General features: G+C 40.3%; 1 protein-coding gene and 1 pseudogene across 5 annotated transcripts in view; one reads left to right on the top strand and one right to left on the bottom strand.

Moving 5' to 3' along the window:
* Positions 1-26,092, top strand: part of LOC137231709 (zinc finger and SCAN domain-containing protein 23) — a 68,301-nt gene that overhangs the window by 37,273 nt on the left and 4,936 nt on the right. The window contains exons 5-7 of one of the 5 annotated variants that reach the window (XR_010946713.1): positions 6,987-7,121; positions 14,945-15,285; positions 18,418-18,671. The exons of 1 other annotated variant lie outside the window; for it this stretch is intronic. Coding sequence is in view for 2 of the 4 variants with exons in the window: in XM_067752261.1 (XP_067608362.1) it covers positions 6,987-7,098 (112 nt within the window). In the remaining 2 variants the exon portion in view is untranslated. Of the gene's footprint in view, positions 1-6,986; positions 7,122-14,944; positions 16,535-18,417; positions 18,676-26,092 lie in introns of those variants that run through there. 3 more of the 5 variants (XM_067752261.1, XM_067752260.1, XM_067752262.1) reach the window with 3 other exon arrangements.
* On the bottom strand, positions 8,899-11,059 carry LOC137231741 (zinc finger protein with KRAB and SCAN domains 4-like; annotated as a pseudogene).

Raw genomic sequence — 26,092 nt, 5'->3', positions numbered from 1 at the left:
ATGAAGGGGACATGGGTTCGAGCCCTGGTCCGGGATGATCCCACATGCTGCGGAGCAGCTAAGCCCGTGCACCACAACTACTGAGCCTGTGCTCTAGAGCCCGTGTGCCGCAACTACTGAAGCCCGTGTGCCTAGAGCCCGTGCTCCGCAACAAGAGAAGCCATCGCAATGAGAAGCCCGTACACTGCAACGAAGAGTAGCCTCCGCTCACCACAACTAGAGAAAGCCCGTGCACAGCAACAAAAGACCCAACGCAGCCAAGATAAATAAATAATAAATTTATTTAAAAAAAAGATATTTCACATATAGCTTATTGACAATAATAGAGGTATTTTCCCTTATAGATAACATAATATCCTGAAGGCTAATACTTTAAGTAATTTGTTTATTATTCTTTTCAGTTCTAAAACCTACAGGCTAAAAGAGGGAAGAATCCTTTAGAAGAATCCTTTAGAAGCTCCAATTCAGCAAATTGGCAGTGTAGCCCAATCTCTATGAAAATGAGGCTTATGGATTTTATAGTAGGTCACTAAATATAGGAACCACAGATTTCAAAACTTTGCAATGATTATTTCACAATTAGGAGTTTATATCTGCTGTATATGCCTAAATTTTCTGAATAAGCATTACGGTCACTATTTTAAAAGATGGATTCTGTTCTGTAAAAGGGTTTTTCAGCATCCATAGAAACGACAGTATTTTTTTCCCTTAATTTTATTATTTTCTTGTATTACATGACAGGCTTTCCTGACATTGAGCCAATCTTGCATTCCTGGAATAAATTTCACTTAGGCATGGTGTTTTCTTAATGTGTTTATGGGTTCTACTTGCTAATATTTTATTTAGTACATTTTTATTCAATATTTATGTAAAACTGGTCTGTAATTTTCTGTATTTTTCAGGTTCAGGTTTTGATTTTACTTGCATCATAAAAAGGGCTAAGTTTTTATTTTTTAATGTTCTAGAACAATTTGTAAAGCATTGAAATTATCTGGTTTTTGAAAGTTGAATTCTGACGTGAAACCATCTGGGCTGGGTACTTTTTTGTGGGATAGTTCCATGGTAACTTTTTTCTATTTCTTCTACAAAAATGGTCTATTTAGGCTATTTATAATGGGGGTCAATTTTGATAATCTATTATTTGTTTATAAAAGTCTCCATTTTGTCTAGACTTTCAAGTTATTTGCCTAAAATCTGCAGTATAATCTGTTATGACTTTTTAAACAGTTTTATTGAGGGAAATTGATACACAGTAAACTGCACAAGTATATGACTGAACATGACAGGTTTTGGGGTTTTTTTTGGTTAAGGTAACATTGGTTTATAACATTGTATGTTTCATGATTACAACATTATATTTCTACTTCCGTATACCCTACAGCATGCTCACCACCAAAAATTTAGTTTCCATCCATCACCATATTGTTGATCCCCTTTACCCATTTCACCCTCTTGTCAGCCCCTTCCCCTCTGGTAACCACTATTCTGTTCTCCATATTTACGTTTGATTTTGTTTGGTTTGGTTTGTTCATTTATTTTGTGTTTTGGGGGTTTCTTCGTTTTTTATATTTCACAGATGAGTGAAATCATATGATATTTGTGTTTTTCCATCTGGCTTATTTCACTTAGCATATTACAAATGACAAGATTTCATCTTTTTCAATAGCTGAGTTGTAGTCTATCATGTAGATATATACCACATCTTCCTTATCCATTCATCTGTTGAGCTCTTAGGTTGTTTCCATATCTTGACTAAATAAATGCTACAATGAACGTAGGGGTGCATATATCTTTTCAAATTAGTGTTTTCATATTCTTTGGGTAAATAACCAGAAGTGGGATAGCTGGATCATATGGTGGTTCTGTTAATATTTTGAGGAGTCTTCATACTCTCTTCCATAGGGGCTGCACCAATTTACATTCCCACCGACAGAGCACAAGGGCTCCCTTTTCTCCACATCCTTGCCAACACTTGTTATTTCTTGTTTCTTTAATAATAGCCATCCTGGGGCTTCCCTAGTGGTGCAGTGTTTAAGAATCCACCTGCCAATGCACGGGACATGGGTTCGAGCCCTGGTCTGGGAAGATCCCACGTGCCGCAGGGCAGCTAAGCCCTTGCGCCACAACTACTGAGCCTGCACTCTAGAGCCCGCGTGCCACAACTACTGGAGCCCGTGCTCCGCAACAAGAGAAGCACCGCAATGAGCAGCCTGCACACCACAGCGAAGAGTAGCCCCTGCTCGACGCAACTAAAGAAAGCCCGCGTGCAGCAATGAAGACCTAATGCAGCCAAAAATAGATAAATAAATTTATTTAAAAGATAATAATGATAGCCATCCTAACAGGCATGACGTGATAGCTCATTGTGGTTTTGATTTGCATTTCCCTAATAATTAGTGATGTTGAGCATCTTTTCATGTACCTATTGGCCATTTATATTATGTTTTCTTTGGAAAAATGGCTACACAGCTCCTCTGCCCATTTTTTAATCAGTCAAAGGTATGACAGTTGAATGTCAGGCCAATAGAGGTAAAGCAGTACCTTATTTAACAAATACAAATTACCTGTCCCTAGATGCTATACATGTAAAAGTCCGGTAATGTCAGCAACCAACCATATATGAAGTGTCAGAATTTTACAGATAAAGGGAATTGAGTCCATGGCCATAACAATCAATACTGGACATTGCCAGTTAGGGGGTACAGAGTGTCTCCTTCAGCAAGGAAAGGGAAGTCCAGCTTAGAGAAGAGGTCCATTCAGTCTGTGTGGCCTAGGGTCCTTCAAACTTCTCAAGAGCAACGGAGTTTGGAGGCCTTCCTACAATCCTACAATGGACCGAGAAGTGCATCCAGAAGGAGGGAAGTGCCAGTTTGCTGGCAAAGAGAGTCTTCTAGGGCTACAGGAAAGAAAGGACTGCTAAATTAAAAAAAAAAAAAAGTATAGGATACATAGGAAAGAACCGTATGGCTAGCAGTGGCAGAAAATGCTGTTTATGTAATTGAAACCATACAGAGTATATTCTCTGATCACAATGAAACCAAACTAAACAGAAATATCTCCAAATATTCAGAAACTAAGGAAAGCATTTCTAAATAATGCCCAGGTTAAGGAGGAAGTCTCAAAGGAATTTTTTTTTAATACCTAGATTGAAGGAAAATAAATACAACTATCACAGTATGTGAGACACAGCTAAAGAAATGCTGACGGGGAAAATTATAGCACTAAATGCTTATATTAGAAAAGTGGAATAGTCTGAAATCAATAATTGAAGTTCCTGCCTCAAGAAACTAAAGATCAAGAGCAAAATAAACCCAAGACATCAGAAAGAAGAAAATAATAAAGATAATAGCAGAAATCAATGAGATTGAAAATAGGAAAACAATAGAAAAAAGTTAATGAAACAAAGCTGTTTCTTCAAAAAATTTTCCAATAAAACATAAACCTTTAGTAAAACCGACAAGATAAAAAGAGAAAAGATACAAATCACTAGTAACAGGAATGAATTGGGGATATTACTACAGATCCTGCATTTATTAAAAGCTTTGTAAGCGCAGACAATGAACAATTTTGCACTTATAATCATAACTTTGACTACTTAGAAGAAATGGACCAATTCTTCAAAAAGTGCAAGCAACCAAAATCCAACCAAGATGAAATAGATAATCTGAACAGTCCTTTAGCCATTAAAGAAATTGAATTCATAATTTAAAAGTTCCCAGATCTTCAGGTCTAGAGGGCTTCACTGGAGACTTCTACCAAACATTAGAGGCAGGATTATCAACAATTTTACACAATTTCTTCCAGAAAATAGATGGGTTATATTTTCCAACTCTTTTTTTTAACATCTTTATTGGAGTATAATTGCTTTACAGTGGTGTGTTAGTTTCTGCTTTATAACAAAGTGAATGAGCTATACATATACATATATCCCCATATCTCCTCTCTCTTGCATCTCCCTCCCACCCTCCCTATCCCACCCCGCCTAGGTCCCACCCCTCTAGGTGGTCACAAAGCAGCTATCTGATCTCCCTGTGCTATGAGGCTGTTTCCCACTAGCTATCTATTTTACATTTGGTAGTATATATAAGTCCATGCCACTCTTCCAACTCTTTTCATGTTGCTAAGATTACTCTGATAGGCAAAAAACAAAAAGAAAAACAACTCAGCCTAAACCACACACCTTATACAATAATCAGCTGAAAACAGATCATGGGGCTAAAACATAAGACATAACTTAAAACTTCAAAGAAAACATAAGAGGAAATCATCAGGACCTAGAGTTAGGCAAAGATTCTGAGAACTGACATCAAAAGCATGATTCATTAAAGGAAAAATTAGTAATTTTGTCTTCATCAAAATTTAAAACTTTTGATCTGTGACAGACTCTATTAAGAGGATTAAAAGACAAGCTACAGACGGGGGAAATATTTTTATACCATATATCTGACAGAGGACTTGTATCTAGAATATAAAAAGAACTCACCTAATCGCAACAGTTAAACAACAAACAATTCAATTAGCTATGGGCAAAACTCATGAACAGACATTTTACTGAAGAGTACCTAAAAATGGAGGCACTGTGTCATTCACCATTTCATGCCCCCATATCACCTCCCAGTCACCCTCACTCCCAAGGTTACTTTAACTTTTTTCTCTTCATTGTAGATTTTCTTAAATTCCATCAGTTGAATTTAGACACTTTTTTTTTTAAACAAAAATGTGGAGAAAGAAGTGTAATACAGACACTTCAAGGGTTACAACACCAACTACCAGGTGAGTATTGTCTGTCTGCTTGACTGGGAGCTCAGGGAGTAATGTGGAGTCCATCCTACAGAGATGGCTAGAGCATTGGGAACCCTCTTTTCCTTAAAGTAACTGAGGTTGGGAAGAGATCAGGAGGCACAGAGGATCAGCTCCACACCAGTAAGCGTAGATTTGCACTGACTTTCGTTTTTCAGTGGCCATCTACTCAGCCTCAAGAAACAAACTTTTAATAACTAAGGCATTAGAAAGCTGGATTCAATCCTACCTTCAGGGACTTAACTCCTAAACATTCATCAGCAGGTAGCATATGCTACTGAGTCTCAGAGACTCTTTTCTGTTACAACAGAAAAACTTATTTCTGGAAATAGGTATGTGAACACTTTGGCCTCAAGCAGTAAGTGCCGGGGGGATTTTATGTTGCAGTGAAAGAGCAAGTAGAATCAACCAATCTTCAGAATCATTCATTCATCAGGAACTCTGCTAGGTGCTGAGGATACAGTAGTAAGCCAGTCATTATCTCTTGTCACTCAGCCTCATACCAGCCCTTCTTTATCCTGATCTGTAAGCAGGGTAAGGAGGCTACAAACATTATTTCCTAGGCTCCTACTGTCACTTGTAAGAACTAGAGATCAACAGTGAGGCAGCATGGTTAAGAGTTGTAATACTTAGCTAGTACCTGAAACTACAGTATTGTGATGGTTAATTTTGTGTCAACTTGACTGAGCCACTGGATACCCAGATATTTTTTTTTCATTGAAAAATATCACAACTTTTACTGTAATGTTTTTTAATGTTTTTATTGGAGTATAATTGCTTTACAATAGTGTGTTAGTTTCTGCTTTATAACAAAGTGAATCAGCTATGCATATACATATGTTCCCATATCTCTTCCCTCTTGCATCTCCCCCCCTCCCACCCTCACTATCCCACCCCTCTAGGTGGCCACAAAGCACCAAGCTGATCTCCCTGTGCTATGTGGCTGCTTCCCACTAGCTATATATTTTACGTTTGGTAGTGTATATATGTCCATGCCACTCTCTCACTTCATCCCAGCTTACCCTTCCCCCTCCTCCTATCCTCAAGTCCATTCTCTAGTAGGTCTGCATCTTTATTCCCATCTTGCCCCTAGGTTCTTCATGACCATTTTTTTAAAATTCCATATATATGTGTTAGCATACAGTATTTGTTTTTCTCTTTCTGACTTACTTCACTCTGTATGACAGTCTCTAGGTCCATCCACCTCACTACAAATAACTCAGTTTCGTTTCTTTTTATGGCTGAGTAATATTCCATTGTATATATGTGCCAAATCTTTATCCATTCATCTGTTGATGGACACTTCAGTTGCTTCCATGTCCTGGCTATTGTAAATAGAGCTGCAATGAACATTGTGGTACATGACTCTTTTTGAATTATGGTTTTCTCAGGGTATATGGCCGGTAGTGGGATTGCTGGATCATATGGTAGTTCTATTTTTAGTTTTTTAAGGAACCTCCATACTGTTCTCCATAGCGGCTGTATCAATTTACATTCCCACCAACAGTGTATGAGGGTTCCTTTTTCTCCACGCCCTCTCCAGCGTTTATTGTTTGTAGAAATTTTGATGATGGCCATTCTGACCTGTGTGAGATGATATCTCATTGTACTTTTGATTTGTATTTCCTCTAATGATTAATGATGTTGAGCATTCTTTCATGTGTTTGTTGGCAATCTGTATATCTTCTTTGGAGAAATGTCTATTTAGGTCTTCTGCCCATTTTTGGATTGGGTTTTTGTTTTTTTGATTTTGAGCTGCATGAGCTGCTTGTAAATTTTGCAGATTAATCCTTTGTCAGTTACTTCATTTGCAAATATTTTCTCCCATTCTGAAGGTTGTCTTTTGGTCTTGTTTATGGTTTCCTTTACTGTGCAAAAGCTTTTAAGTTTCATTAGGTCCCATTTGTTTATTTTTGTTTTTATTTCCATTTCTCTAGGAGGTGGATACCCAGATATTTGGTCAAACATTTTTCTGGGTGTGTCTGTGAAGGTGTTTGGGGATGAGATTAACATTTGAATTGGTCGACTTCGTAAAGCAGATCACTTTCCCTAATGTGGATGGTCCTCATCCAATCAGGTGAAGACCTGAATAGAACAAGAAAGGCTGATCCTCTCTGGAGTAATAGGGAACTCCTCCTGCCTAACTTCATTGAACTGCCTTCAGACTTGTCTTTTCCTGCCTTCAGACTTGACCTGAAACATCATTGGCTCTTCTTGGTTCTCAAGCCTACTGGGTTTTGGACTGGAGCTACGCCATCAGCTTCCCTGGGTCTCCAGCTTGCCAACTGCAGATCTTGAGACTTCTCAACCTCCATAATCATGTGAGTCAATTTCTTATAATAAATCTCTTTACATGTACATCCTATAGGTTCTGTTTGTCTGAAGGACCCAGACTAATACGAGTATGTTCAGGAAGTTCAGAAATCATACAGTAGATTTTTATTGGTTTAAGAATTCACTTAAACAAAATAAATAACTATATTGTTTACTACTGTAATACAAATAATTTACATAATGATTTGTTAGATTTGTGTCCCCTGAAAACTATGAAGTACCAAGGCTTGGAAACTGGCATAAAAACAGGGACTTAGATCTGCAAAGGATTTTGGATAAGCAAGAGAGAATATATCACAATGGTGAAACCATTAATTGTGAAAAGTGGCCAGAAAACCTTGCTATATGAATTCCTGAGTCTTAGAATGATATTGTAAATTTTGTAAATGATATTGTAAATAGTCTTAGAATGATATTGTAAATAGGGAAGAGATTGCTGGTGCCAGAAGCCCAGTGAGAAGTGTGAGTAGATGCAAAAGCAAAAGCATATTTCTGTAATAAAGAGAAGTGATACACTAACAAATAAAGTTTGCAGGAAAGTAGTCATCCTGAAATACTTTTTTAAAAGCAGTTCCATTTGAAATACACATAATAAATACTTCTTGCATAATGCTGACTAAAAAAACTTTTGTCACTTGAATTCGTAAGACTGCAATTTTGACTATCAGGAAGAAAAAAAAGATGGTTTACAAAGTGTGTTTAAAGAAAAGTAGATAGCCTGAGGAGTTAACTTAATGCTTAAAGTTCTCATCATGAATAATGGAGGAAGAGGTACCACACAGCTTGTTTGGGATTCAATATATAAGAAGACCAAGATGGTCAACACTAAAAATGGAGTTTTGAAACCATAAGTGATACTTGTTGTAAATATCTGGTGTGAATCCACTGACCCAGAGAAAGTTTGAACTTAGTAAGTATAAGTCTTGATGTAGTCTATGATACAGTTGGGGGGAGGGAGAAAGTTTGTGGGCAGGATAGTGCCAGGAGCTTTAGAGAGCACTTGGTCAGGCCCAAGAGAACTAAAAGGTGAGAACCATGATGCTGAGCTTTAGAGAATCTATTATTTTATCCTGATGTGATAACTGATTTTCACACTGCCTGCATAGGAACAATTTTCTCCTTCAAAAGTAGCAAAATTAGTGTCAGGGAAACATTAATAAAAGAATGTAATTCGATGGTTGACATATATTCACATTGATTTAATGATAAAGAAGCTGTTTCAGGCATTCATATCAGAATTCCTAGGCTGGTAAAGAAATTTGGATTCCTTCTGTCGCAGTAACCCTACCGTAACCCTACTCTGCCCTTTCTGTGTGCTTGACAAGACATGCACTACCACTAACTCAGAACCTAGTACCTCAGAATTAGGCACAAGCACAAATGGTTTTGGTGACAAATTTTTCAGAAATCTAGACATCAGATTTTCAGAGCTATGAAGGTAATCTCACTGGTACAGTGTAGGTGTGTGTGGGGGGGGATGGGTGTATAAGAGTTCATGAATCTGACAAACCATGGAGGTTTCATTATAAGCAAGATGAATAGTCAGCACAGCAGCCCCCAAATCACAGCCTTCTACTCATCATAAAGTGCTGGCTGAGGGTAATTAATTAGCTAGTTTGGGAGCCCTTTTAAGTTCAGTAGGTCAGAACAAACCATTTCAGGGCCGACCTCTTCCAGACAACTCTCCCATAGCCTCCTAGCAAACAAAAAAAAAATTTCAATCACCTAGAATGTAGAAGATAATTCATCTCAGCCAATCTCTATTTTCTAACAAACACCTGATGACGTGTGGGAGTAAATAAAGCCCAGCTCACAATTTTCTAGTCAGCAAGGGCTCCAGGGTGGCTTCAGTTCAACGAGGAGTGAGCACCAACTCTGGCATATAAGACATGGGTCATGGAGACAGAATTTTTTTCCCAACGTGGCTTCTCTGATGTTGAATAAGGTATGAAGTTCGGGTGAAGCCTTTTCCGCATGTATCACACTGATAGGGTTTCTCACCAGTGTGGATTTTTTGGTGCTCAATAAGGCTTCTATTCCTAGTGAAACTTCTCTCACACTCATTACATTTATAAGACACGGGAGCCTCAACATTTTCCCACTGGCTTTCCATCCTCCCCTGACTCTCCCAGGTCTCTCCACGGTCAGGATTCTGAACGTTTTTATCGCCGTGGATCCTCTGATGTCTCAGGAGATGTGAATTGCGCCTAAAGGCTTTGCCGCACACATTGCACTGGTATGGCTTCTCCCCAGTGTGGATCTTGCGATGTTCAAGGAGGCTGCAGCTCTGGCTAAAGGTTATCCCGCAGTCATCACACTCGTAGGGCTTCTCCCCGGTGTGAGTTCTCTGATGTTTGATAAGGTTTGAACTGTGACTGAAGACTTTGCCACATTCCTCACACTCATATGGTTTCTCCCCAGTGTGGACTCTCTGATGAATGACGAGGGCAGAGCTCCCGATGAAGGTCTTGCCACACTCCTCACATTCATAGGGTTTCTCCCCAGTGTGGATTCTCGTGTGCCTAGTCAGGCCTGAACTCTAAGCAAAAGTCTTCCCACATTCATGGCAATAGTGCCGCCTCCTCCCAGAGGCATTTTCCTGCTTTCTTTGTAACCTGCCCTCCTGTGCACCAGCTTCTGCACATGTAGAAATCTGGGCAGTGTCTTCACTCAGGTGGCATGGCATCTGCCCAGCCTCCTGTTCTGGATGGTCCTCATCTGGAGGCAGGTCCCTGATCTTAGTCCATATCTCACCACCTGAAATAACAAATGACTAGCAACTGTCAATTATGTCCTGCCACGGGGGAAAGCTTTGTGATGAGTCCCAGGGAGGCAAGAATTATAGAGGTGTATACATGGCAAGGATGAGGAGTTAAGTACAAAAATAAGGATGAAAATAAGAGGGAGAACAGAATACTGGGGAGGAAGGAGACAAGGATGGGAATGGGTCCATCAGATGAACGATACAAACTGGCAAGGTTGTGAGGACTGTGCTAGGGATACGTGCAGTGGCTCTAAGTTCTAAGGACAGTAAGGCAGGCTCGTGCACCTAGGATTAAATACTAAAAGTGTTGCACAGAAGGCAACAGTAAGCAAGGCAAGTGAAAGAACTTCTGAAGCATTTAGTAAGAAAACAGGGGAAGTGGGGACTCAAAAATTGATCACCAAACAATAACAAGGGCAGCCATCTCTCCTATTATTCCAGGTAGTGGCAGGATCCCCAAACAAAACTGGCTTCAACCTTCAACACTAGGAGATCTGAGTTGGAGTGCCACCCCTGCAATCTTGTGCACCTCTGCACCACATGCTTATCTCTAAGGCCAGGCTCTGCATCAATCTCTGGGTCCCTTCTAGCTCTCACTCTATGGTCCTATGGCCCACTTCCTGAAGATACCCCCTCAGCTCTCCTCTACCATCAGGGCTAGCAACAGGAAGGGAAGGGGAAGAAATAAGCATTTACTGAGCATCTACTATGAGCTGGACCTGTACTAGAGGTTGTAAGTGCTTCATCCCACTTAACCTTACTACAGGGCAGAGGAGAAGGCAAGATCAGAAGGGTTAAGGAACTGGTCAGTAGCAGAGTTTAGAAATGATGATTCTGATCCAAACATAAGTGGGTTCGATGGCTTCTAACAGCCTGGTAGGTTCTAATTCACAAAGGCAGTCAAGAAACCTTATGAGAAATCAGTGCCCATCAGTCTTACCCAAGGAGGTCAGGCTGCCACAGTTCTCTTGCTTTTCAGCTCTGTAGAAGTTCACCTGAGCTGAATCCAGCTGTGTCCATTCAGGGGAAAGAGTCAGGGCCACATCTTCCATTTTCAGCGGCCCCTAAAACAATAGGGGCCAAAGATTCATGCTTGAGTAGAGCCTTCATCAGCTGGAACTGGCTGCTTTGTGAACCCCAGGATGGTGTCGACAGTGCCATCTTGCAGCAGAGCAATTCTTGCCCCTGGCTACCACCTGGGACCTAGAAGTTATTCATTTATTTTCATTTATTTATCAAACACTTCTATAGCACTTTCTATGTGCCTGGCACTGTTTCAAGAGCACTAAAACAATTAACTCATTTAATATAGACAACAACCACCTTAAGGTTGGGACTATTATTAACCCATTTCACTGATGGGGAAACTGAGGGACAGAGAGTTTAGGAAGTTTGCCTGAGGTCACCCAGCTAATAAGTGGCAATGCTTAGGATGGGAGCTCAGGGAGAGTGAGTCCAGAGCCCATGCTCTTAACCATTACTCTGTGCTCCCTCATTACATATGTGTGCTTTTATGAAAACTCTTTGAGAATTGGTGCTAAGTTCTTAGAATACTAATATCTTTTCTTACTGAAAACAATGAGGATAATATTTTCTAGCTTACAGGATTTGGGGGACCAGCAAATAAGATCACATTATGTGAAATTACCTAACACAGGACCCTGCACATGTGTCCCTGTTAAATGCAGGCTTCTGTCCAGACATTTATAGTTAAATTACAGTTTTCAAGTTTTACTTTCTCATGTGCAACTCAGAATTCCCCACATCCTCTGTAAGGAATGAAGAGCCTGAAGCTAAGAGACCTGAAATCACTTTTCAGTGTTACAGGGTGCAATAGATCCCAGTGAAGAACCTTGGCCTTTTGGTCACTGGTTAGAAGGCTCTGGCTACACATCCTCTGAAGGAACATTCACAAGGACACAAAATAATGCAAAGAGGAAACAATCTCATAATACAGGCAAGAAGATGCCAGTAAAATCAACCCATTTTCTGTGATCCATGGGCTCCTTTCCAAGTGGTCCATGAACCTGGATGGAGAAAACTATTTTAATTTTTACTAGCCTCCAGGAGAAGTTTAGCATTTCCTTCCACTATAAATGGGAGCAAAAACCACAATATGGAATAAGCATATCCCGGACTTTGTCAGCAATAGAAGCTGCAGATGTTTTCACATCACATTACATTACCACCAGGCAAATATTGTCAGAGTCATTCGTGCTTAGAGCAACTTTGAAATTGCCAGTTATTAGGCCTGTCCCTAGGTCTTATTATTTAGTGCACCAATAAAAAAGCATATATAACTTTATCACAAATTTGTTTAATGTGATTCCTGGTGATATCATTAGCCCCATTCTACAAAGCAGTAAAATGAGGCACAGAGAGGTTAAGATGTTGGCCAAAAGTCACACAGCAAATGGCAGGAATAAGGCAGGAGTTGAACGAGGCAGTCTGACTCCAAAATCCAGGCTCTTGTCCAGTACCACAGAGTAATTTAAAGACCCTTGTACTGACCTGGTCTCCAGGCGGAGCAAAAATGTAACGACTCCCATTTTCAAGGCTCGTCTGTGAAAGCAACCCAAGAATCCTGTCTTCAGATGCCCTGAGGCACGGACCCAGGCTCCCAGAAACAGCCCTAGACAAGAGATACGGGAGTGGGACCTAGGTGGGGAGCCCTACACCACAGCAGAGCACCCTTCGGTCGATTCCACACAGCCTCTCCCAGGGTCTCTTCCAGGGACTGCAGGGGACTGGCGAGGGAGGGGCTTCTCTACACACACAGGTAACACAGAAGAACGGTGGGTGTGCCAGAGGAGAGCCTGGAAAGGAGACCTAAACCTGCACTGGGGTGTGTGTGCCCAGCGGGCATACCCCGCTCACCCCACACTCACCACGTGTCCAAACTAGCAAACCACCGCTACCAGGCCTCTGTAGCTACCTCCACCTCCCAGACAGACACTCAGTCTTTTACTAGCTCCCTGCCCCGTCAGCTCCCCTCCCCTCTGGCTACTGAAGAGGCTTTTAGTAAATGACTTTTTCAGTTGTAACAAAGGGAGGAAAGAAAGGTGCAGGTCTCTGTCTATAGTTTGCTACATTTGTGAATTGAAGTGTGAAATAAAATTCATACTTTATGGCAAGACAAGAAAAATTTTAACATAAAAAATTTTCTCTGCCCTTTGGCCTCCTCTCTCCCCTCCACTGTGCATTGTGTACCCGCATGATGCATCGACCAAAGCTGCTCAACCATACAGAGCAACGTTCTCCCAGCACCAAGACAACTCCTTAAAAGATAGCATTCCTTCTTAATCTTGTAAGGACTGCAATGACTCATGACCCACTACTGGCTAGATTGTATAAACTGTCAATAATATGTCATTTAATGTACAGCCCTCTGTCTCAAACACTTACACGACTGCTTTGACCTATAATGGGAGAACAGTTCTTGGAGCTTTCTGAGAGGCTGTTCCCAGGTTATAATTCTCAGTTTGGCTCGAATAAGATTTCCCATTTCTTTCTTAGATCATCTGATTAATTTTTCATCGATTGTATAGTCAGAAAGAAACTCTGGAAAAACACATAAGAAAATTAATAATAGTGGTTGCCTGTAAGAGGTGAATGGTGTCAACTACAAACTGGCACTAGCCATCTACCTCTACAAGGATTAAATTATGACCTTCAACACCCCCTGAAAGGAGTTCAGGGTAGAGATCAGGAATGAGGCACTCTGTACTCTGGGGAAAACTGGCGGAACAAGTCTTCAGACAGTGAAATATTTTCAGGAGAAGATTTTACGAGCCCAATTCTTGCATCTCCTCATATCTAGAAAGCACTAAAATCCTTCATGGTGACGTCTGCTCCTCATGACTAGTAGCAACCTTCTGCAAAAAGTATGTGCTTGATTGCATGTACTCCCTCTTCACCAAAATCACATATATATTGACCTTCCCCCCTACCTCTTTGGAGCAGTTTCTTAGAGCTATCTGAAATGCTGTCTCCCGGCCATTTTGCCCCAAATAAAACTTAACTCATGACTCTCATGTTGTGCATTTTATTTTCCAGTCAACGATGGTTAGAAACTCAGTGAAAAGGAGGACAAGTGTGAGAAGAAGAGTGTTACTCTAAGTATTTTAAATATATTGTAAATTTTAGAGCTGATCGTATTACCTAATTAAAACATTAATTATAAATTGTTGACTGAGAGAAAAACACATAATGTAAAAGGTGTGAGTTAAGTTTTATTTAGGGACCTGAGGACTAGGGCCTGGGGAACCAGCCTCTCAGTAGTAGGGAAGGTAGAGGAGGAGCCAGTATATATGATTTTTCCCCCCCTGGGAAATACAAGTAGTCAACATACATTTTGGTAAAAGATCACTGCTAATCACGAAGAATAAGTGTCTCAAGTTAATGATTTTAGTGCTTTTCTATGCACAGGAAGATGCAAGAATCTGGGGGATCATTGAAATTCTTCCTTAGATTTGCATCTTAACTATCTAGGGGCTCCTTTATCCAAAGCCCAGAATCTTCATTCCGTGGGCAACTGCAGTGGGTTGTGACTTAACCCTTTGTATAACTGGATGATGAGCAACACTCCTTGTTCTTTTTTACAGTGCATGACTTTTATAAGGAACATGCTGAATTGTTTAAGGAGCAAGTCCAAGATAATTGAACACTCAAATTATGATGATTAATAAAAGAGTTTAGCAAGCTTGTAGAATTTTTAAAAATTCATATTCATAATTGCATTTCCCATCACCAGCACAAGTTAAAAAATGTAATTTTTAAGACAGAAATTACAGGAGCAAAGAAATACAGTACTTGAATGGAAACATACATGTTTCCATGGAGATATATACCATGGAGATACCGTGTCTGTGTATGGGAGAACTCAAACTCATAAAGTTGTTTGCTGCCTCTTCCATGACGTATGTTCTATGAAGGGCTTTAACTTGTAGTACAATGATCTTCAGACTTTCTGCTCACTCTCAAAAGTCCATCCAGACGCCTCTTCCTCAGACCTCGTTTTTGATTTTTCAAACTTTTTCTTTCCAGGCCCCCACAAACTAGCCATGACATTCATCATTGCCCTGAATGTATGTGACCTTATTTGGAGATAGAGTCACTGTAGATGTAATTAGTTAAGATGAAGTCATACTGGGGTACGTTTGGCCCCTAATCCAGTATGAGTAAAAGAGGGAAATTTGGACACAGAGACAAGCACACAGGAAGAACACCAGGAGAAGATGAAGGCAGAGATCAAAAAGCCAAGGAATGCCAAAGATTGCCAGCAAACCACCACAAGCTAGGAGATATACTTGGAAGATTCTTCCCTCACCAGAAGAATCCAGAAGAAACCAACCCTGCTAGCACCTTGATCTGGGACCTCCACAACTGTAAGACAATATGTTTCTGTAGGTTAAGCTATCTAGTTTGTGGTACCATGCCTAGAAAACTAATATTCCTACTGTCAGCCCTGGTCTCCAGCAGACACTCACCACAGACCTCAGTGATGCTGGTACATCTTTCATCAGCATATTCTTATCAGTTTGGTTAATAGAGGATTCTTCATCAACCCCACAGAATGTAGTCAGCTTATGGGTTTTCTAGCTTTACGTGCTGTGTCCAGTCTGGCGTGCACACTTCTCTGAACTGTTTGATCCCTGCCTCCACCGTTTGCAGTAGCAGTTCTGCATTTCTACTTCACTTGCTGTGAACCTTTGCTCCTTTCCCCTAACATTCTATTGTGAACACCTTCAAACATTCAGAAAGTTTGAAAAGTTTTACAGTGCATATGATATTTGTCCACAACTGAGATTCTACAATTATCATCTTACTATATTTGCTTTTCCACATCTCTATTCCCGTATCTATTCATTTTTCTTAATATGTTTATATTTTCTTAATATATCAAAGTAAATTGCAAACATCAAGCAGTATACTTCCCCCTAAATATAATACTTCAGTGTGCATGTCATTAGCTAGATTTCAATATTTGTTTATAGCTCTTTTCTTCTGAGGTAAAATTATGTATAATAAAATATATTACTTTAATTGTACATTCTTTGAGTTTTCATAAATGCATGTCCCTGTGTAATCCAAACCTCTTTCGAGGTTAGAAATAAGTCATTTTATCTGCAGTTTGGAAAGACATTTTGATATGATTTAAGGAACAAATGATAAATTTTGAAATAAAGATTATTTATTAAAGAACAGAGAAAATTCAAATTAAAAGGATGTAATGTGAGAAACAAAAGGAATAAAGATATTAAATGAAATAAACAGATTTTTGTTCTGATATAAAGAAGCAAGTTATAACAAAACAAATTTCAGATTACATGAAAACAGTAATTCAATAAGAGGAAAGCTAAATATTAAATAAAATAATAAATCAGCTCTTGAATTGTTCAATAATCTAGTTAATGAAGAACAGTGTATCGCTGAACACAGTGAAAAGAGATTTACATTTCTTGCACATTTGACATAAAATACTGACACTGACGATGTCTGCTACTGACAATGAGGACATCAAAACAATCTAGTTAATGTGTCATCGATATGAGATTCTCAGATTAGTCCTCAAAAAACTTAAAACATCCTAAAATCTTGTAGCTCAAAATTGGAAGAAATTTGGGCTTCCCTGGTGGTGCAGTGGTTGAGAATCTGCCTGCCAATGCAGGGCACACAGGTTCGAGCCCTGGTCGGGGAAGATCCCAGAATGCCACGGAGCAACTAGGTCCGTAAGCCACAACTACTGAGCCTGCGCGTCTGGAGCTTGTGCTCTGAAACACGAGAGGCCGCAACAGTGAGAGGCCCGCGTACCCCGATGAAGAGAGGCCCCCGCTTGCCACAACTAGAGAAAGCCCTCGCACAGAAACAAGACCCAACACAGCCATAAATAAATAAATAAGCTTTCATTTAAAAAAAAAAAAAAAGAAAGAAACTTGATAGAGGTTTACCCAAATAACAACTTAAAATGTTTTTTTTAATTAATTAAGTTTCGGCTGCGTTGGTTCTTCATTGCTGCATGCGGGCTTTTCTCTAGTCGTGGCGAGCGGGGGCTACTCTTCGTTGTGGTGTGCGGGCTTCTCATTGCGGTGGCTTCTCTTGTTGTGGAGCACAGGCTCTAGGCGCGTGGGCTGCTTCAGTAGTTGTGGCTCGCGGGCTTAGTTGCTCTGCGGCATGTGGGATCTTCCCGGACCAGGGCTCAAACCCATGTTCCCTGTATTGGCAGGCGGATTCTCAACCACTGCGCCACCAGGGAAGCCCTAAAACGTTTTTGATGAGTCATGCTAGAGGATCGATTTTGCTACATTATCTTTTCATTCTTTTTAGAAAAATTTAAATTACAAAATTAACATTAAAAGACAGTCTAAGAATATAAAGACACCAATTTAGGAGAAAATTATTATAGAAGTGCATCAGGCAGTTAATTAATAAAAATATTTTATTATTTTTCTGACTTTCATGCTTGTGATGCTTTTAAGACTTTAAAATTTGTAATATGTGATTTTCCATTCCAAATCTCCATTTTCATACCTATGTTTCACCCAAATTATATATATTAGATCTCACACTGTCTATATTTCTCTTTTAAGCTTCTTGAGGGTCAAGATCTGTGTTCATTATTATTATATCCAGTCCTTAGAGGAAACCCTTGGCACAAAGAATACGTTCAAAGAGAATTTGTTAAATGAATGGATAAAAAAATAAATTCAACTTCTTAACATATATTATCTATCCCCTTCTCTCCACTACTGTGGCTACTGCCTTGATTCAGGCCCTCACTATATCTACCCTGGATTCTTGCAGTTGTCTCCTAACTGGTCTACCTGCCTGTAATCTCAAATCCTTCCAGTCTACTCTCCACACTGCTGCCATGGTAACATTTCTAGGGACAAATCTGATCATATCAGCCCAAACTCTCTGGTTAGGGATCCAGGAACAGTAACTGCAGGTGCCCCCTGCTGTATATTCTCTTCTCCAGCCATCGTGATTTGCCCAGTTTTCTGGATGACCAAAGTATCTCACCCCATTTCTGATTTTATTCTTTTATTCCATCTCCGGAAATTCCTTTCTCTTGTTCTATTTCCCTGGTATTAAATACAAGGGCAAACTCCTACAATTTCCTGATCTGCTCCATTAGTTTTCCTCTTTGGCCTAATACATACATTTATCTTCTAAATACTTACACGGCATTTACTATGGTACAGGGACTATCCTAATCTATTTACAAACATTTACTTCATTTTTATTTCATTTCACATACAAATCAGCTGTATATAGTTACTTGTTTCTGTGCCCGTGTCTCCTTCTAGACTGCGATTCTAGAAAACAGAGGTTGAGAGTTAAAAATGAACAAACAAAAACCCCCAACCACAACTACCATCTCTCCTTTGTGGTGTCAAAGGGACCAGAGTTAGGAGAGCGCCTCAGGAAGCAATGGGCGGTTAAGTACTAGACTAGAGGAACTATGAAGTCCCTTTCGGCCCTAACATTTTGCATTGCTATGACCATCTGATTCCCAGATGCCGGGAGCCACTCCGTACAGAAATCTCGCTGGGTTTCCCCGCCTCGGGCTGGATTTCTGGTTCCGAGCCTTGTAATGAGGCAGTCATAAAGTGCATCAACCTCCGGAGCTCCTAGAGAGAACAAGATCGCGGAAAGGGCTGCTCGGCTTCAGCAACGGGGCTCAGAACGATGACGCACTTCCGGTCTTTGTGGTTTGTGGGTTCTACGGGCGCCGCTGCCCTCGCCACGGATCCGAAGCTCCCGGGACCCCGAAGGTGAGTCCCAGGCCCTCGTCCCGATCCTCCCGCCCCGGGAAGATTAAAGTCGGTGACTTGGGGTAGACCGGGAGGGGACGTCTGCGCGGGCGTGGCCTTGTCATCCTCTCGCCGTCGCCTCGACACAAGGCTGAAGCCCCAGTGGAGTAGAAGGAGGTCCCGCCCCTGCCCAGGCGGGGCTTTGTGGTCTTGAGCGGATGTGGGGAGGTGGAGGAGGAGCGTCCGACTGGGAGTCTCGCTCTCTGTCAAAAGCCCGACTCCGTATATACCCATCACTTTTATTTAACAAGTGTTAACATTATACAGTATTTATCGGATCTATTTTTTCTTTAAATGTTTCGAAATAAATTACAAGCATCATGACTTGTCACCCCTAAATAGTTTCGTATGTGCATCTCTGAAAATTAAGGACATTTTACATACATAAATCATAACCCCAATAGCAACACACCCAACTAAACCTAAGCGCATTCCCTAGTATTACCTGACACTTACTTCATATTCAGATTTCCCCTCGTCCTACAAATGTTTTTTGCAGTTAGTTTGTACCAACTAGGATCCAATTAAAGACCATTCGAAGCATGTAGTTAAGTCTCTTAATTTAAAACAGTCCTATCCTTCCCCTACCTTCTTCCCATCCTATTGCCTGGTTGAAGGACTTGCCAGTCGTCCCGTAGAGTATCTTAATTTCCGGATTTGCCTATTTCCTTGTGGTATTTAAGGTGTTCCTCTTTTCCTTGCCTTTGTGATCAGTTTTCCTTTGGAATTTATTTTGCGACACAGATGGTTTATGATTTTCATTATCTCTTCGTTGTGCTGATATGCTAATATGCTGAAGTTAATAAGAAAAACGCTCAGGAATTCCCTAGCAGTCCAGTGTTTAGGACTCCGCGCTTCCATCGCAGGGGTCGCGGGTTCGATCCCTGGTCAGGGAACTAAGATTCCGCAAACCGCGGGGCCCTGCCGGGGAAAGAAAGGAAAACGCTCTTTACGCCACGTCATGTTTTAATTTTTTTAGTTCAATTAGGGAGATGAGAACACATCAAATTCTGCAATTGTATCACTCTTTTATCATGTATTTGCTGCCTGACACATAATAGGCACTTAGTAAATATTTTTGAAGTGAATTCCTTTGCGGGTTACAGGTAATGCACTGAATTTAGGATGAGTTGTCCTACTTCCTCCAGGAGTGTACCTTATGCACATCTTCGAGATTATGGCTTTTATTTCATTCTATTATAATTTTATCTCCATGAGTTATAAACTCCTGTGTATACCCAGCCCTTAGCACAGCTCCATAAATATCTGTCCAAAGACTGAAGCACTTTTTTCAAACAAAAGTTAAGCTGTTTTGCCTTTCAGTTGTATTTTTCGAAGTTAAATTAATTTGATGAATACATTAACATTATACCTAAGTGGCAGTCTTTTGGATCCAGTTCAATAGCCTCCACCACCACGCTTTCAATTTTTGCCTTTTCTGCTTCCACTCTCTTGCCTCCACCTTCATTCCCTCAGCTCGCCTACCATACAGTAGCAGAGCTTCTTAAAACGTAAACCCAGTCTTGTCACTTACCTTCCTAAAAGCCTTCAGTGGCTTTTCAGTGTAATTAGAATTAAAAAATAAACTCCTGTGCCCTGCATGATCTGCCTTATCTTACCAGCCTAATTTTTTACTTTCTTTCTTTTTTTGCGGTATGCGGGCCTCTCACTGCTGTGGCCTCTCCTGTTGCGGAACACAGGCTCCGGACGCACAGGCTCAGCGGCCATGGCTCGCGGGCCCAGCCGCTCCGCGGCATGTGGGATCTTCCCGGACTGGGGCACGAACCCGTGTCCCCTACATCGGCAGGCGGACTCTCAACCACTGCGCCACCAGGGAAGCCCCCAGCCTAATTTTTGCCACTCTCCTCTCACATGACTGTAGGCACTCTGCCTCCTTTCATTGTTTTGACCACACCATGCCCTGCCTCAGGGCTTTTGAACGGGGCTCACTCCTTTTTGTTCTTAAGGGCTCATCTCTCACCATCCTATCTTAATAGGTCCTCCATTTATTTGATAACTCAGTGTCTTCCCCATTAGAATGAAAGCTCTAGCAACACAGAGACTGGTTCTCTTTGGAACACAGCCAGGAGGCAGGACAGCAGAGGAAATCAAATAGGAAATCTTTGGTTAATATAAATGGCACTGAATTTACTGACTGTGTTTTAAAAATACAAGAGTCTTAAACCATTTATAGAATTTAATTTCTTTCAGTTGTAGAACTGAAGTCCCTGGTAGAACCAAGGTCTCCCTTTCCTTGCTGGCTGCCACTGTGGGACTGGTCTCAGCTTCTTGAGGCTGCCTGCATTCCTTTACTGGTGGCTCCCTCCATCAGCAAGTCAGCAATTGTGTATCTAATCCTTCTTATGCTTCAAATCTCTGACTTCGTCTTCTGCTACCAGCCAGAGAAAACTCTGCTGTTAAAGGAGTTATGTAGTAGGTTAGGCCCACCTAGAGATCTCTTAAGGTCAACTGATTGGTACCTTAATTACATCTTAATTACACCTTTTATCATGTAAACTAACAATCTTAAGTGACATGATGACAATCATAGAGGACGGAGATCATGTGGCGATCTTAGAATTCTGCCTACCACAGTTCCACTGTTTGTTTATCCTGCAGTTGATGGACATTTGGGTTTTTTCTAATTTGGAGCTATTTTGAATAAAGCTGCTCTGAACATTCCTGTAGTTTTAGCTTTTAGTGGACGAAAGCACTTGTTTCTTTGGGGTACATATCTGGGAGTGGAATTACTAGGTCATGGCGTACACATATGTTCAGCTTGTCAAAGAATGATGAGACCATCACTCAATATCTGAAATGAAAAGAGAGCTGGAGAGATCCTGACTAGGAACACCTCACTAGGTACAGAAGAGATTGCTGCTCTTACACAGGCATTTTGAGAAGCATGGAGTTCGGTGGGCTGACATCATCTCTGGGGGCTTGGTTTCATGGGACAAACTGTTGTTGATTAGTTGGCTCTCAGAGCTGTGTTTATTGGAACGAGTCATTACAGATTGGCTGATTTTCAGAAGCTATGGGTTGCCACTAATTGATGGACTTACAAAAACATGTTCTCTGAAGTGAATTGTTGATTGATTGAACAGACCAGTTCAGGGCTATTTTTTTAAATTAATTTTTATTGGAGTATAGTTGCTTTACAATGTTGTGTTAGTTTCTCCTGTGCAGCAAAATGAATCAGCTGTACATATACATATATCCCCTCTTTTTTGGATTTCCTTCCCATTTAGGTCAGTTCTGGGCTACTTGATACCACAGCTGCAGAACTTTTTTTATTCTCAAGCTTTAAGAGATAGTTCTAAAGAATTTTCCAAAGTGGTTGTACCCATTAAACTATCATATTAATGTATGAGAGTTCCATTTGCTCCAATTCCTTGCTGATTTACCCTTAAATTATAAGATGTGTATTTACTTTTAGAATTTTTTAAAATGAGGTCTGTTCAGTATTTCTATTCTCCTGACAACAAGGGCCTTAATACACTCTTTCTACTGAACTGACCATCTACCACATCTTGTTATTATAAAGAATTTTAGTTTTATATTCTTCCCCTTTTGCGTAGTAAAACATTCTCATGTAAAAAAATGTAATAGGGGTTATCCATTGAAAAATTCCACATCATGCCTGCTCCCTCTGGGATGTTTCCCATCCCCAGAGACAGGTAATGTTGCTTGGGTATCCAATATATATATATTTTTTTCCCTTTTTTAAATACAACTGATAATATTTTTCACAGTGGTTCTTCACCATGCTTTTTTCACTAAATGTATCTTGCCAGTGCTTTCATATCTGTACATAAAGAGCTTCCTCATTTATAAAAACTGCATAGTAGTAGTCCAATATATGGATTACTCTAATTTATTTAACCAGTCCCATATTGGTGGACATTTAGGTTGTTTCCAACCTTTTGCCTCACAAACAGTGCTACAGTAAATAACCTTTTATGTACATCATTTTACATGTGAATGAATATATTACTTTACAGGAGGTTTTTTTTCCCATAATCATTTAAATTTATTGCCATATTTTGTCAGTTTTTGGACTTACGTTGTTTCCTCTGTTTCATACCTTCTCTCTGAGTTCACTTTTGTTTGCTGAACTACATCCTTCAGTTACTCTCTTAGGAAGGGTTCGTGGGTTGTAAATGGCTTCAGTTTGCTCTATTTATTTATATTTGGCTGGGAGTAAATTCTGTGTTCACAGTCATTTCCCCACTCTGATTGCCTTCTGGACTCCATTAATGAGCACTTTGCTGTGTTTCCTTTGTAGGTAATCTGTCTCTTTTCCTCTGGCAGGTTTTAAGATTGTCTCTTTATCCTCAATAGGCTGCAGTTTCACTATATTATGTCTAGGTGTGCACTCTTGATCTGAGAAGTCAGGCCTTCATTTCTGGAAAATTCTTAATTTATTTTCTCAACTATTATTTCTCAGTCATTCACTACATTCTCATCTTCTGAAGCTCCTGTATATTAATGTTGTATTTTCTTAACATTTAATATATATAGTATATATATATATTTATTATATATGTGTATATATATGAAAGAGCAGTTAAGAAGATATATATATATATATGAAATATTCTCTCTTTCTTCTTAACTGCTCTTTCATATTTTTCATCTCTGCTGCATTCAGAGTAAAGCCTTCAGTATTGTCTTAAAAATCACTATTGTTCTTCAGCTGTGTCCGTTCTGTTGTTTATCCTCTAATGCATTTTAAATGTCAAAGTTTTTTCTTAAATCCTAAGATTTCTCATTAGTCCTTTTTTATATCTACCCAATGTTGCATTGTTTGCCTGTTTTGGTTTCATTATCTCATGTATTTCTCAAAATCACTTATTTAAAAAACTCCTTGGACTATAAAATGAATTTTATAGTCCAAGTGAATTTCTATTCTGATTTGTTGATTATTTTTCTTAGGGTTAGAGTTATTCATGCATTTTGGAATTTAGTTTGTAGGTTTATTTTGTGTGGGCAGCTTTCTGTTTTAGATTTCTCTCTCTTCTTCATTCAGCATTATATTTATTATATTTAAGACCCTTTCTGGGACTTACATCCAGTGTTTGAGTGTTGCTGCCCCAAGAAGTTCTTAGGGCGGGCAGACCTAGTATGGGACCAGCAGCTTTAGGGCTTAGTTACTGCAGATGAGACTGGTCCTGTCCCTTGGCCCCTGGGTCCATAGTTTCTGATAAAGCCGTAGCCTGAGTCAGTAGCCTACAGTCTTTTTTTTTTTCCTATCCCCTTTCATGAGTGTGGAAGTCCACTGAAGCCTCTAGCATCAGAAAATATTTCTTCCAAGATTTTCAACTGTCTACTGAATTTGGCCTGTGAATTCAATGGTTTATTTTGTAGGGTCTATTTCCTCTATAAAAAGAGGATATTCAACTTATTAGTACTGCTTTGCTAATAATACCTGGTAGTTTTTTAATGTTTAGCAATTGCTATGGGCCAGGTACCATGCTAAGCTTTTTATATGCATTACCTTATATAATTATCACAGTTCTGTGAGAGGGGTGCTTTGGTCAGTCCCATTTTAGAGAGGCCACATGATTTGAACATTAGTCTCTACCTTGCAGTGCTTCTCTAAAGATGATTTAAAAAAACTCAGTCCATTCAGTTTATCAGAGGTGTATCAAGTACAAGAGGTGTCTGGGATCTGTAGCAGGTTGGGACATGGGTGGGAGAGGAGACAGGAAACAAGGGAGGACTAGCTGGTAACATAGGGTAACACATACAGATCCTGGGAGCAGTGGTGGCATAGGGGAGAATACGAAGAGTGCATTTTCTCTGCCTTCTCCCTTCCCTGCCCTTGCCATGGCTTGATGAAAGGAAAAGGGACGTAGATAGGGAGAATTCACTTATTTATCCAGAAAACAGGGATAAAGACAGAGTTCATGGTGGCACAAGATCAGGAGGTAAATCCTAAGTCCACCAACTGTGGGGAGAGCAGCACAGCGAATGCAGAGGCTGCCCCACCTGGGGCTTTGGGTCTGTGAGGGGTTGCCTGTGGTACTCAAGAGAAAAACCTGATAACCATGGTTTCTCAGTAGCGTTCAGGTTCAGAGCCTATAGTCACAGAACAATTTTTGCCACATTTTTAATAATAGTGGAATCCAATGTAAATTCATAAGAATTCTCAGGCTTACAAATCTTCCTGGACTGAAGATTCAACAAACCTGATACCCAGATGTTGCAGTAAGGAGTAAAAAATTAGGGTTGATGCTGGACGTGGACAAAGAATAAGACCCACAATCTTTGTAACGCTCTCTATTCTTAACACTACAACGTAAGTTGATGTGAATATTGTACTAAAGTCTGTCTCTCCCACTGCAAATCCCATAAAGGCAAGGACCAGGTCTGTTCCCTTTCACTGCTTTGACCTAAGTGCCCACACTATGCCAGGCATTTAGTAGGCACATGATATTTGAATGAATGGGATAAATACATTTTCCCCCAATAAAGTATAACTGAGAAACTTTTCTCAGTTCTCTCAGACCTTAATGATTCTATTAAAACAGGACTAAAGGGCTTCCCTGGTGGCGCGGTGGTTGAGAGTCCGCCTGCCGATGCAGGAGACGTGGGTTCGTGCCCCGGTCCGGGAAGATCCCACATGCCGCGGAGCGGCTGGGCTCGTGAGCCATGGCCGCTGAGCCTGCGCGTCCGGAGCCTGTGCTCCGCAACAGGAGAGGCCACAACGGTGAGAGGCCCCTGTACTGCAAAAAAAAAACAAACAAAAAACAGGACTAAAGTCATATATAAAACTTAAATTCCACCGCTAAAGTAAACATTGTATCAGTGTAACCACCATTAAACCTGCCAACTTAAACTACCACAACCCTACAGCATATTCTTACCATTTCCCTCCTGAATCTTACTCAATATTCCTTTAAAATACAGCTCTAACTCTATGACAGTGGAATAAAAACCTTGATGACCCTCGGTTTTCCATATCGTAAAGTCTAAACATCTTAGCCTAGAGTTCAGGGTTGTTCTCTATTCCGATGAAATGCATCTTTCCAACCTTATCTCTTGTCATGCATTTTCTCCCCACACGCTATACTCTGTAGTTCAGCCACCAGGACCCCGTCTGTCCTTAGAGTCACTGTGGCGTGTAACCTTAAATACCTTTGATTCTGTTGTTTGCTTGGCCTGTCATGTTGAATCTCCTCCCATCACCCTTTCTCTGCCTGACAACTTTCTGTTCATTATTTTAGGCCTAATTCAAATGTACTTGCCCCTAAGCCACATTCTTTCACTGCTCCATACCCTGTCAGAATTATGTTTTTCCTGCTCATCACTCCCTAGATATTCTGTTGAAGCCTCTATATAGCACTCATCATTTGATATTATGGCTAGTTTTCTA

Source organism: Pseudorca crassidens, chromosome 10, assembly GCF_039906515.1.
Source record: "Pseudorca crassidens isolate mPseCra1 chromosome 10, mPseCra1.hap1, whole genome shotgun sequence".
Taxonomy (NCBI): Eukaryota; Metazoa; Chordata; class Mammalia; order Artiodactyla; family Delphinidae; genus Pseudorca; species Pseudorca crassidens.
The sequence above is the reverse complement of the archived record's forward strand: the minus strand, read 5'-3'. Positions and strand labels throughout refer to the sequence as shown.